The sequence below is a fragment of the Lissotriton helveticus genome, chromosome 3_1 (genome assembly GCF_964261635.1).
Source record: "Lissotriton helveticus chromosome 3_1, aLisHel1.1, whole genome shotgun sequence".
Lineage (NCBI taxonomy): Eukaryota > Metazoa > Chordata > Amphibia > Caudata > Salamandridae > Lissotriton > Lissotriton helveticus.
Genome location: NC_136061.1, coordinates 990,761,148 through 990,775,004, shown reverse-complemented (window position 1 = coordinate 990,775,004; position 13,857 = coordinate 990,761,148). Strand labels below are relative to the sequence as shown.

The following is a 13,857-nucleotide window of genomic DNA, read 5'->3' as shown; positions in this document are numbered from 1 at the left end:
TAGTACTTGACTATGAACATAGGGACCTTCTTGATCTACAGGTATCTCGATGAGAGGCAAGCCTACCTCCCTCTCTAGGCTATTTCATGAATACTGCTGGTATTCTGGATACTCGGACTGTGCATACTGGTACATCTGCTGTGTAACATGCTGTGTTGCAGCAATAGGCTGCGGTGCTGTAACTGTCTGTTGTGCATTCTGTGGCTGAGGAGTCTGTGAAACTTGTTCCTGTCTAGGCGGACGTGGTCTTTCTTTAGTCTTACCGGTAGCTATGTTGTGTTTCAGAACTGCACACTCGTTTATAAAATGACCTGGCTGTTTACAATAATTGCAGTTCCCTTTAACGGGAGCCGCAGGATGATTGACTTGATTCGGACCCCTCTTCTGACTGTCTTGAGGAACGGATTGTGCAACTAGTACTTTCATTTTCGTGTCTTTCATACGTTTTCTCTCGTGTTCTTGCTCTTCTCTGATTCTATTCTGGTGGTACTGGAGCATCTGGAGCATCTGGGACGGAGTATTAGCTTGCCAGGTACTTTCGACTTTCAGAACTCGATTTTTAACTTGTGGGCTTGAATTCTCGACTAATTTAGTAACAAAAAGGTGAGGGTATGACTCGCTACTTGTCTTGAGGCCACTGTTGATACTAAAACATTTTTCAAACCTAGAATAGAAATCACTAATATCTTCGTCTTGTTTCTGTTTACAGGCTGAGATTGCATCCCAGTCTTCCTTTTTCGTTGTTAACAATCTGGGTAAAACCTGAATCAATAATTCTGGTAATTCTTTATATTTCTCTCCTAGACCGGTACCTGGTACACGTGACTTATCTTCAGCTTCTAGAACTGCCCAATCTATCTTTTTCTCTCCCACCTCCCATTCTTTTTCCTTAAGCTTTTCATATACCCCTGCGGGCAACAGGACTTTTAACATTTTAATTATATCTGGGTAAGTGTATTCTCCCATACGGAGCATGTCTTTTAATTCTCTATGGAATCCTGCTGGATCTTTGTCATGACAGGGAATTAATTTCTTCATTTCAAGGAGTTCCATCTTTGTAATCGGGGTGTAAACAAACACTCGTTGCATTTCACCATCCTCTGTCTTAACTGGATGCACTTCTCGTAACGGGTTCTGTCTTTCTATGTAAAATGGTTTACTTTCTGGGGGTGAGACATGAACAAAATGCGGGTTCAGAAACATTCTATATTTGTGGCGCTGTTCTAGAATGACACTAATCAGATCGGTACCTAGACCTCTCCATCTATACTGGAGTAACTCGTTCAGGATATCATGTAACGGACCTGGATCAGAGTGCTGACCCTCATACAGAGTAATGAGGTGCTGGATCATATACATACCCACCAGTCGCTGCTCGGCTGGGGGCAATTTCAGAAACATTTGTGCCACTATTTCGTCTGGAAAAGTGGTAGAATCAGTAATCCATCGGACTGCTGATCGGGCTAGTTCTTGTTCATGCATGGTACTTAACTCACTGTAACCGATTCGTGATTTCAGAATGTAATCGGTAGCTTGGAACACTTGTTCTAGGGAACCTTGTTCTGGTGCTGAATGATGGAAAATTGACTTGTGTTCTAGGCGTAAATGGCGATCTGGAAATCTAGATTTTCCTACATACGCTATTCTGGCGGGATTCTCGTCATCTTCCTCTTCAGGATCAGAGTTACTTTCTTTCTCGCTTACTTGTGCTGCTTTACGTTGTTCGTGTATCTTTATTATTTCTCTACGGATTTTCTTGTACATACTCTCCATGGCACTAATGGTATTGTGCTTACCCTCGGCTATATTATCACTCCACTTTGTCAGGGTTTTCATTTCGGCCGGATCTTTAGACGGGTAATCTTGTTCTCTTATTAGACAGTTAATTAAAAACTTTAATATCATACGCTGGATCTCAGCTTTCCTTTGAGACATGGCATCACTAATACTTTCTGGATCATCCCCTGTACGGATGAAACGATATATTCTGTCTAGATCTTCTTTCATATTGGGTAGGGTGACTAGATACTCGGTCACCCTCCTTACGCGTACTGAATATAAAACCATATTATTCTCGCCTGGGACTGGGTCATAGGCACATTCGCCAAGGGCTTGCCTGATTTCTGCAACAGACTTATTACTCTTGGGAGTACGCTGTGATGCTTGAGCATGTAATTCGAGTGCTGATAAACGCTTGCGTGGCGGCGGGGTTTGCGGAGGACCTCCTCCTGCGGCCCCTAGACTAGAATCGTCGACTGATATTCTTCGTGGCGGAGCGGGAAATTGAAATGCTGGCTGGACCGGGGGTACCGTAGCAGGTACTGCATGGGGTGCCCCGGTGTCTGGAGGAGCAGGATGTGCCTGATTTACAGGGACTGGCGGAGCGCGAACAGGATCTGCATATTCAGGGACTGTGTCGTCCAGATAGGACGAAATAAAAATATCAGCTACGGTCGGTTTGTGACGTAGCTTGGTCGGAACTAGTGGTGGCGGGAAATTACTGGATGCCTCCGGGGTTGCTTTTGGCAAACCCTCGGCAAGAAGAGGGTACATACCCTTAATAAGGGCATTCCTCTGTCTGTCTCTCTGTTCAGTTTTGACTTGTTCACCTATCTCGATTAGTTCTTTTTCTTGGGCTCGCTCTTGGGATTCTCTACTTAATTCTGACTTTCTGATTTCCTTTTCAGTTCTTTTATGAGCTTCTTTACGCCATAACTCGATGGCATCTTTCTGTGACTGTCTGGCTTTCTTTTTCCATAATGCTTCTTCTACTCGCATGATGCATTCGGCATCCCATGTACCCGATACGGGCCATCTATACTTTTCTTCTAACTGTTTGGTATACTCTACCCATAAGTCTAGATACAATATGGCACTTATGCCATGTTTCTGATACATAAAGTGACCTGGACTGTCCCTGGGCGGGACGGGAACTGCTGCTTCCAGCAGACCCTTTCTAGTTTTTAACTGACGTAACTTGGAAAATATGGGCATGACTGAACTGTAATCTAGACACAATACAATACACAATGAACACGATACTTATTCCCCATTCATACCACGACATTAAAATACATGAAAAACATTTAAAATAATCAGTTCGAACAGAATACTACCTGGAAATACTGAGAACAGAACACATAAATTTTCTCGAGAACAGAAACTGACTAGAACAGAAACTAGATGCACTGCTGAAACAGTACGAAACTTACCGGTCTCATAAAGAGACACGTCAGGACCCGCATCCACCGAAGTGGACACTTCGTTTGTGGGACTGTGTACCACCAACCCACAGACCAGAGTCAATTAAATTGACCCTGTCTAGATACCACCCCAGTAACGGTACTCACCGGGCAGCAAGAACGGAAAGCCTCGGACTGGACTGGACTGCTACGACGACGGACGACGAACTTCGGGCTTCGGACATCAGTTACGGGTGGACCTCCGGATACCTCGGACCTTGGACTCTTGGCTTGGGCTCTGGTCGGGACTCGCCGCGTTCCTCCACCGTCTCGTCTGGATGCTGGACCGCCTCCTCCGTCTCCTCCGTGGGCCTGAGGGATACTTGAGCAGAAATATCTGCCACTGCGCAGAAGAGTTCCGTCACGACTGCAGAGGGTCAGGGGGTCGGCGTGGCTTCACCGACGCGTGGGGAAAGGGCAAGTCCCTATTCGGGCGCCATTATGTGGTAAATAAATAAATAATACCCTATTTTTCAATGCATAAATGAATAACAGATAGCTCAATAAAATAAGAGTCAAGATTCGAGGTAGTAGGAGTTTCTTGCAGGTTTAATACAGCATAAGGAACAGGACAACCTGCACAGAAATAGGATGGCAAGCCTGGCAGCGCTGCCAGGATCTGGACAAGGGAAGGAAGGGATCTGGAAGGAATCTGAATGCCTTTTAAATAACAATACATGAGCATATATACATAGCGCAAACACATAGCATTACATTGCAATAGGCGTAGCAGTGGGTGGAGCAGGAGGCGTGACGCGTAGCAGTCGCGAAAGATAAGGGTGAAAAGAGGTGTAACGGGGCGTATACATAGACATGTGATGCAAACGTAACAGAATATGTCATGAATGGGGCGGAAACCATGGAGGGGGCTACCTGAGGAGCCGGGACCTCTAACCTGATGGTGCGCGCAAACTAGCAATGACGTATTACTAGGAGAAGCTGGGGGCTATGAACTCTGTGCTAGGAGCAGAGACTAAAGTCTGGAGGGTCGGAGCGACATGTACCTAAACCCTATCTAGTATCTGATGTTTAGGGAACATGTTGATATAAACTAGAAGTCAGGAGGGGAAAGGCTAACAGACACTAAGACTGGAGCATGCATTATTCTACATGTAGTGCGTGATGAAGAATATTAAATGACCATTAAATGCAGTATTTCTCTTAACATGGAGCCCTGAAGGCTAGACAATGACGGAAACTATTGATGCGATTCAGTAGCTTCAGGAATGCAGAGAAGGAGGGCTGAACTGATAACTGGAATCATAACATACTCTTGGCAGACTCAGAGGCAGAGCCAGGCTGGACCGGGCACTGCGAGGCAGGAAGTAAGTGAAGGGTCAAGGATACAGGTGGGGGCTGCATCGCTCCTCAGCGAGGGCTTCAGGAGACAGGAGCTGAATCTGGTGTCCAGGCCCTTTTGAGGCCTAGAAACGGGGACTTTATAATAGAATAACGTGCACACTGAGAAACGTGGCAACGTGGCTTTACATAGGCCTGATATTCGTAGTATTCACGAGGACTGGAAACTAGCATACTAGAGGGGGGACACAACTGTAATTGCGTCATTAATCAGACATGGGGAATGCATATGCATATTTAATCATGCACACATAACATATGATGGATGACACGTAGGGACACAGAACATGACAAAATTTACTTTTCCACAGTAGAGTGAAATAACTTACAGTGGAATAGCATAGAGTGGAATAGTATAGAGTGGAGTGGCATAGAACAGAGAAGCGTACAGTGGAGCAGTGTATAATGGAGTGGCATACCGTGGAGCCGAGTACAGTGGAATAGCATAGAGTGGAATAGTATAGAGTGGAGTGGCATAGAACAGAGCTGCGTACAGTGGAGCATTGTACAATGGAGTGGCATACCGTGAAGCGCAGCACAGTGGAATAGCGTAGAGTGGAGTAGCATACAGTGGAGTGGCATAGTGTGGCGTAGAGTTGAGTGATGTAGAGTGGAATAGCCTAGAGTGAAATGGCATAGAGTAGAGTGGTGTAGAGTGGAGAGGCGTAAAGTGACGTAAAGTGGAGTGGCGTACAGTGGAGCAGCATGCACTGGAACAGCATTCAGTGGAGTGGAATAGGGTAGAGAGGAGTAGCATACTGTAGAGCGGCATAGAGTTGAGTTGTGTAGAGAATAGCATAGAGTGGAGTGGCGTAACGTGGTGCAGAGTGGAGTGGCATATAGTGAATACAATAGAGTGGAGTGTTGTCCAGTGGCATAGAGTTGAGTGGCTAGAGTGGAACAGCACAGAGTGGAATAGTGTAAAGTAGAGTGGTGTAGAGTGAAATAGCATAGAGTAGAGTGCTATAGCGTAGAGTTGAGTGGAAAAGAGTTGAGTGGTGTAGAAAGGAATAGTATAGAGTGGAGTAGTGTACAGTAGAATGGAAAAGAGTGGAGTGCCACAGAGTGGAATACCATAGAGTGGAGTGGCATATAATCATGTGGCATAGAGTGGAACAATGTAGAGTGGAGTAGTGTAGAGTGGAGTGTTGTAGAGTGGAGTGTTGTAGAGTGGTGTGGCATGTCATAGAGTGGAGTTGCCTGTCGTACAGTAGAGTGGAGTAGCGTGTCAGGGTAGAGTGGATGGCATGTCAAAGAATGGCATGTAGTATAGTGTCTTAGAATCGAGGGGCACCGAGTGTAGTGGCATAGATTGTAGGGGCATGTGATGGAGTGGCGCGTAGTGACGTAGAGTAGAGTAGTGTGTGGTAGTGTGGCGTGCTGTGTCAGAGCAGAGTAAAGTGTCATAATCTGGAGTGTTTTTTCATAGACTGGAGTTCAGTGGCATAGGGTGTAGGGGTATAGAGTGGAGTGTTGTAGAGTGGAGTGGCATGGAATAGAGTAGAGTGGAGTAGCAAGTCAGAGTGGCATGTCGAACAGTATCATAGAGTGGAGCAGCCTGGGGTAGAGTGGAGGGCCAGGCAGTGGAGCAGCGTCTTGTAGAGTGAAGCAGCATCTCTTGAAGTAGAGTGGAGTGGCATGTTAAAGTGGCATGTTCTATAGTATATTAGAGTGGAGTGGCGTACAGTAGAGTTGTATACATTGGAGAGGTGTAGAGTCAAATATCGTAGGATGGAGTGGCGTAGAGTGGAGTGGCGTAGAGTGGAATGTCTTAGAGTGAAGTGTAGTAGAGTGGAGTGGCATGGAGTGGAGTAAAGTGTCATGAAGTGGAGTGGCATGGTGTGTCCTAGAGTGGGATGGAATCTCGTACAGTAGAGTGGAGTGGCGTTGAGTGACGTGTCAGAGTAGAGAGAAGTGGCATGTCTTTAAGTAGGTTGCAGTGGCGAGTCGTAGACTAGAGTGGAGTAACGTGAAATAAATTAGAGTGAGTAGAGTGGTGTGTCATGAAGTGGTGTGTGTTACAGTGTCATGGAGGGGAGTAGAGTGTACTGGCGTAGAGTGTAGTGGCATGTTGTACAGTGGAGTCGCGTCATACAGTGGAGGTGTGTGTTAGAGCAGAGTTTTGTGGAGTGGAGTGGTGTGTAGTAGAGTGATGTATGGTGGAGTGCCATGTCCTAGAGTGGAGTGTCGTGCCGTACAGTGGAGTAGAGTGTAGGGGTACAGAGTGAAGTAGAGTGCTGCAGAGTGCAACGGTGTAGAGGCGAGTGGTGTGTTGCGAGTAGAGTGGAGTGGAGTGGTATGTTATACATTGGCGTGAAGTACAGTATCTAGAGTGAAGTAGATTGGCAGAGTGCAGGGTCATACAGTCGAGTAGTCTTGTAGAGTGAAGTGGTGTCTCGCAGAGTAGAGTAGAGGGGCATGTCATAGAGTGATGGTGCACAGACATAATATCGACTCCAAAATATCGTCTGGACAGAATATCGAGTTTTAAATATCGTTTGGAGAAAATATCGACTAGACAGAATATCGACAGCCAAAATATCGTTTTTAAGGTAAGTGAAGTAATATCGACTGTAAATAATATAGACAGTGAAAATATCCAAGTATATAATCTAGATAGTAAAAAATATAGTTTTTTAAATAATATTTAATTATTTATAGTGTGTTTATGTTATAATATGTGTGAAAAGTGTCAATTTATTTTATTATTTTTTTTAATTAATTATTTTTTTAATTATTGTGTAATTTAATTCTGTAGCGGGTTGTGGGTTTATAGGGGAATAGGGTGGGAAGTAATTTAATTATAATTAATTAAATATGTAAATTTATTAATTGGTAGTAATAATTAATTAATTGGTAATTAAATAATATATGTTAATTATTTAAAATTTAATTGGTAATTAATTTTATTTAATTGATTAATTGCTAATTATGTCAATTAAAATAATGTATTTTCTCTAGCGGGTTGTGGGTTTATAGGGGAATAGGGTGGGAAGTAATTTAATTATAATTAATTAAATATGTTAATTTAATAATTGGTAGTAATATTTAATTAATTGTTAATTAAAAAATGTTTGTTAATTAATTAAAATGTAATTGGTAATTAATTTTATTTAATTGATTAATTGCTAATTATGTTAAATGAAAGGGGTATTTTTAGGGTTCAGGGTCAGTTTTTAGTTTTTGGGTAAAGGGGTATTTTTAGGGTTCAGGGTCAGTTTTCAGTTTTTGGGTAAAGGGGTATTTTTAGGGTTCAGGGTCAGTTTTCAGTTTTTGGGTAAAGGGGTATTTTTAGGGTTCAGGGTCAGTTTTCAGTTTTTGGGTAAAGGGGTATTTTTAGGGTTCAGGGTCAGTTTTCAGTTTTTGGGTCAAGGGGTATTTTTAGGGTTCAGGGTCAGTTTTCAGTTTTTGGGTAAAGGGGTATTTTTAGGGTTCAGGGTCAGTTTTCAGTTTTTGGGTAAAGGGTTATTTTTAGGGTTCAGGGTCAGTTTTTAGTTTTTGGGTAAAGGGGTATTTTTAGGGTTCAGGGTCAGTTTTGGGTTTTTGGGGTACATATACAATATTGCCTATTATTTAATTAAATGTTGTTACTATATATATATGTTTTAAGAAATATGATTAAAAATATATTTTTTTTTTACTTTCATTAAATATTTAATTATTAAAAGTTATTTTAAGTATTGTTAATTATATTTTAGTAATTAATTTTTTATATTAATGTAATTAAACATTGTTTTTAGTAAAGTCGATATTTTTTACAACGATATTTTTGTAAACGATATTTTGTAGTCGATATTTTTGTACTTACCTGTTTGTACATACAAACTCGATATTTTTGTAGTAGATATTTTCACCTCGATATTTTGGGTACTCGATATTGTGGTAGTCGATATTCTTTCAGTGATCCAGAGTGATGTCTTCCAAAGAGTGTTATAGTGGAGTGGCGTACAGTGAAGTGGCATTGAGTGTAGGAGTGGAGTCAAGTAGTGTGTAATACAGTATAGGTGAGCAAAATGGCATAGAGTGGAGTGGTGTAGTGGGAGTCACATACAGTGTCAGAGAGGCATAGAGTGGGGTACAGCAGATTTATAATGTCCACAATCCTTCTATTTAGATGGCGCATGGGGAACAAAAATCTGAGCCCATCTAACTCACTTCCTTCTAGTTCATGGGAGGCTTCTCAGAACTGTCAGCTCTGAAGACATTCCATTAACAGATATATTGACTGCATTTGGAGCATGCTCATAGCCAGTTAATCTATATAAACAAGGTCCATGGAGCATATTGATTTGTTTGCTAAAATAGCTCATTTGAAAGGAAAAGCTCACATACTGTGCAAGATAATATTTGAGGTAGGTAATCATTTGTGTGGGCAAGCATATCAAGAATCTCCATGCTTAAGCAACCCAGGAAAAAATATATTTGGAGCACCAAATTAGGGAGCCCTGATAGAGACTTCCGGAGGTCAGATAAATGGGATTTCCACACTATATTCTCATCAAGGGCAGTGAGACAATCAGCAGTAATGTGGTTCCTAACTCTACAAAGGACTTGTTGGGGATATTGAGATTCATGGGCTATATGGCTTGCAGAAGAATATTTCTTTTTGGGGGGGGCAGGATGAAAGGTAGGTGATGCGACACAAAGTGGTGGCATGAAACCTTAATTATGCATATGGATATTTGGTATCTACAACTAAGAAGAGTAAGGCAGATGGCAGAAATGAACCTCCAAATCCAGTTAACAGTTTCCTGAATAAAGTACACAGGCTTCATGACCACCAAACAAGGAGCAAAATCATACCCACTCACCTTCTTAGGGAGGCCATAATCAGAACAGTAGTTTTGTGTACCTGTTTTTTAACTATAAAGGGCTTAGTCCTACAAAGCATCAACAAACAAAACTTGTGGGAGGCAGGCATATCTCCCTTATTGCATCTATGCATGTTTGAAATCCCTCAAATGGTTGGATGTATTTTTAGGGCTGCACGTTACATCATAATGTCCCTGTTTTTGGGAGTGTAAAGGGAAACTGAATCGTTTAGAAAATGTTACAAACCTGCCAGTGGTTATTTCCAGCAAAATACCCAGACCACTTAATCATGGCAAGGGACATCTGTTATCCTTGACTCAATTACTTAGGGTTTGTTGAATTTGAAAACATAAGGTTTCTTATCAGTCTCTGCAGCCACGGTGTATCTGTCACAAAAAAGGAAGGAATCACCCAAGCAGTACTGGTCCAGCTCATTCCAAAATTTGGCACTTATACTACGTTCTTTTTTGTGACTGAATATTTCAAATCTATCTGTTATCACTTTAAGGGATCTTTGCAGAATACATATGGGTACTATCCCTTGTACAAATATGCTCCTGAGCATGCGATTATGAAGGGAAAGGTATATGTTTAGGAAATCTTGACCAGCCAAGGACGGGAAGGAGGCTGTCACTTACCAACAGACTATTTAGAAAGTGCTAAACAAGCAATCCTGCTTGAGGTCTTTGTGAAATCAACAGCAGTGACGTAGCACCGAACCTCTCTTTCCACTTCCTTGCGAGACAAATCTCAGATTTAGAGAGATGGAATTTGTTTTTGTATTTTTCCCTATTAAATATTAATTCTTTGCAAAACATTTCAAATCAGCGATGAGCTGAACATTAAGACATGGTGTTGCATTCATAAAACAATAAGGTTAGGCTTAACTAGGAAATGTATTTAAGCTTAGTAATTTGCTCAACTATTTATAACTTGCTATTCTACCAGACCTAAAAGAAAGTTTTTGAAAGAGGCTACAATTTTCCAGCCAAACTTTACAAGCCCTGACAAGATCCCAAGTGAGAAAGAGCCCTTAATGACCCTTTCTCAAACACAATCACACTCCCATAAGATAACTGAAGTGCGTTTGTATCTGGCTTCTTGTTCGCGCTGTATTGAATACCCTCCTTTAAACTTGTTTTCCTATTGCACACAGTAATGGTGTTCAATACATGCATGGAGTTCAAGCAACAAGAAGTCTCACACTTTTAACTAAAATGTATTGGAACAATGAAGTTTTTTAAGGGAATTGGGACCCCAGCGAGTGATAGATCATGCATCTGGTGTCAGTGCTAAAATGTGTCGGGTAGCTAAGAAATAAGGCATCAAATTCCATTATCAGGACACCGGTGGTCACTGAAGTCCACACCTGGACACAGGCATGTGTTTTTGCCTACAGTTGCAAATAATCTGAAGATATTGTAGGTAGGACAGAAACATCAGGTTTGTGAAAAATCACAGGAGAACGATGGAAACTTTAGTTTTACAACCCAGTAATTTAAACATCACGCCACCATTAAAGCATTGACATGGTTGTTCCATTGAAGCATATCAACAGAAATGGAATATTATATTGATGTTGGAGTAGGAAAAAATGCATACAGTGCCCAATGTAGTAAGCTATAATAGTAAGCAAATGTGGGGCTAAAGTATTTCTGTACAGTACACTTAGGGTAAACTTCTAAACCAAAATCACGACATTAAAAATATTATTCACAAGTTTTGAGGCCAGTAGTAATTTCCACATAAGCATGCTAAAAATCAAGCTCACCGATTCTGCTGGCGCAATAGCAGATTACAGCCATTTGGAATTTGTGTTCATATTGAACCCATTTCCATCATAGAAGCCCATGATCAATCCAGACAATAATTTTAACATGTCCAAACATTTACCCAACAATATCAGTACACAAATCCTTGAATACTGGTTTGAATGAAGTCAGACGTACTTGGTGTTAGGAGCCAGTCCTCGTGGTGCCATTGAACATAAACAAGGGATTGCCATAATACTGACATTCAGGAAATTTCCATTCATACTCTGCCACTGTGCAGCATTGCCTGCATCAAAACAGTAAATAATATAAATGTAACTATGTAATTAACAAATAATTATCAAGACTAGGTTACATTCAATGTTACTTAAAAAAACTTACCAAGTTTGTGAATTTGTTCATTCTTTTTGTTTCTGGGGACAGAAAAATGTTCATATTAGAGACATCTGCACTTAGTTAATTTTCTTTTTTAATATCTTTATTGGCTATCTGCAGAGAGAAACAAGAACTAACCACCACTGAAGTACGTATCAAAGTAGAATGCAACACAGAATAACAAACATAGTTGCCAAATCTTCTGAGTTTGATTAAGTACCTCCCCATCCCTCCTCCCAAAACTAACTGTACCATCCATCCAACTCCCACCCTAACCAGTTCCTTCTCATTGCAAATGTTAGCATGGGTCTATCTGTCTCTCTGCTATCTTTCTCACACCAAATAACTGACTAATATCCACCACTCAAATTACTTTCATATTTCACCATACTGATTCACCACTTATCCTTTATGGGTTTCCGGAGTAGCGTGCTACTGCCAAAAAAAAAAAAGAAAAAAGAAAAAGGCGCTTCAACACCCCATCAGGGGCAACAAGCCCCATATAAATACAAACATTTTTTAGGTCTCGCCTAGCGATGCAGTGCCATGCGCTGTCACATAAGCGAGACTTATTGTTGCCGGGTAGCTTAGCGAAGTGGGACAGGAGAGGTGCACGAGCTTCTAAACACATTGGAGACAATGGCTGTGACCGCGCGCTTTTGGAGACATGGGTTGTGAACACGCGTGTCTCTCCTCGCGTTTTCCCACGCTTTCACTTTTGCAAGCGAGGGCGTGTACAGCGGCGTTGTTTGTTTATGTTGCAGTGTAGTTAGTCAACACGCCGTGAACGTGTCCTTTTTTTCATATGCATTTATTAAATAAAAGATTTTTTCATACGCATTTATTCAATAAAAAGATTACTTAGTAGCGCATAATGTGCACGCAGTTCATTTGTTATTAATAGTGCTCTATCAAACATGATAATATACACGTGGTGTGTGAATTTGCTAGTTAACATGCCGTGAACGTCTCCTTTTCTTATGCTCATTTCATAAATAATATAAACATTACTAATATACGCGTGGTATGTGAATTTGTTGTACTGCTTAGCCTGATTTTATTAAAAACAAAACAAGAATAATATAGGCGTGGTGTGTGAATTGGGCGTACTGCTTGGCGTGCTCTGAATGAAAATAAAAAATAAAATTTACGTGTGCCGTGTAAATTAGCCATACTGCTTAGCGTCCTATTAATAAAATCATTATTTAGGAGCGAGTAATGCGCATGCAGTTGATTTGCTAATACTAGTGCACTATAAAGCATGTTAATATACGCGTGGCGTTCTTATTTGTTTCTTGTTGTGCTGCGTTAACATGCGTTCTCTTTGTTGTAAAGACTTTTGCCAGTGGTTTTAAGAACGGAAGTTGTGAACGTTTACTGTGCATGGAAATTAGTACTGTAGTGTTAACACACTCTTTGCTTGTAGATGAACGTTCACTGTGCACGGAAATTAGAATTGTGGTATTAACACGCTCTTTGCTTGTAGTATTTATATTGAGCCTTTAGCTTTGCATGTTATTTTTATTGAACCTTTTGCTTACCCTATTTGTAAAAACGCCAATGCATATATTAAAAATACCTTTACAACACAAACCACTATCTGTTGCAATATAATTGACTACAACAACACTCAAACTTATGTGCTGCAAAACCTATTGCATTGCAAATGCTTGTTCCTCTTCTATCCTTCCGCTATCCTTCCGAATCCAAATAACTGACTAACCTATCCTGCAGTTTAATTACTTTCATATTTCACTATACTAATTCAACACTAATTGAAAAAGAACTTCAACAACTCGTCAGGGGTAGGAAGCGCTATATAAATGCAATTAGAATACAATACAATCTGTGTGTCAAGTTGATAAATATTAACTGTTTAAGGTAATCCAATAATCATCAAAAGATATCACAGTTTTGAAGTCATCATATTAACATGGGTTCAGGTATTTTCCAATAGAGGAGAAACCAGTGAAATGTTATAGCTATGGTGGGGCATTCGGAGGATCGTTTGTCGCTCTTTTTCAGATGATAACTTTTAGCAGCCAATGAATCCCCGTCATGGCATATGGGGTACTTACTTGCGTTCAGAAGACAGCCAGGGGGTAGGATCTGCACTTAACATTAATATAAAGCATACGACAAGAAGAATAAACGGTCTACTGAAACGTGGGTTTTGAGGGATTATTAAATACTTTAAAATGAATACCCCATTACAGATCACTCGGGCCTCAGGCCTTACATATATGATTGGCTGTCCACAAAAGCCCTACAATTTCTTCAAGTAATCACATCCAAAC

At 41.0% G+C, this 13,857-nt stretch overlaps 1 protein-coding gene across 1 annotated transcript in view; it reads right to left on the bottom strand.

Annotated features, from left to right (window-relative positions):
* The window catches only part of CERKL (CERK like autophagy regulator), a 514,456-nt gene that overhangs the window by 160,507 nt on the left and 340,092 nt on the right, over positions 1-13,857 (bottom strand). The window contains exons 9-10 of the mRNA XM_078681475.1: positions 11,567-11,598; positions 11,363-11,471 (exon numbers count right to left, since the gene is read on the bottom strand). Of these exons, the coding sequence (XP_078537601.1) occupies positions 11,363-11,471; positions 11,567-11,598 (141 nt within the window). The remainder of the gene's footprint in view (positions 1-11,362; positions 11,472-11,566; positions 11,599-13,857) is intronic.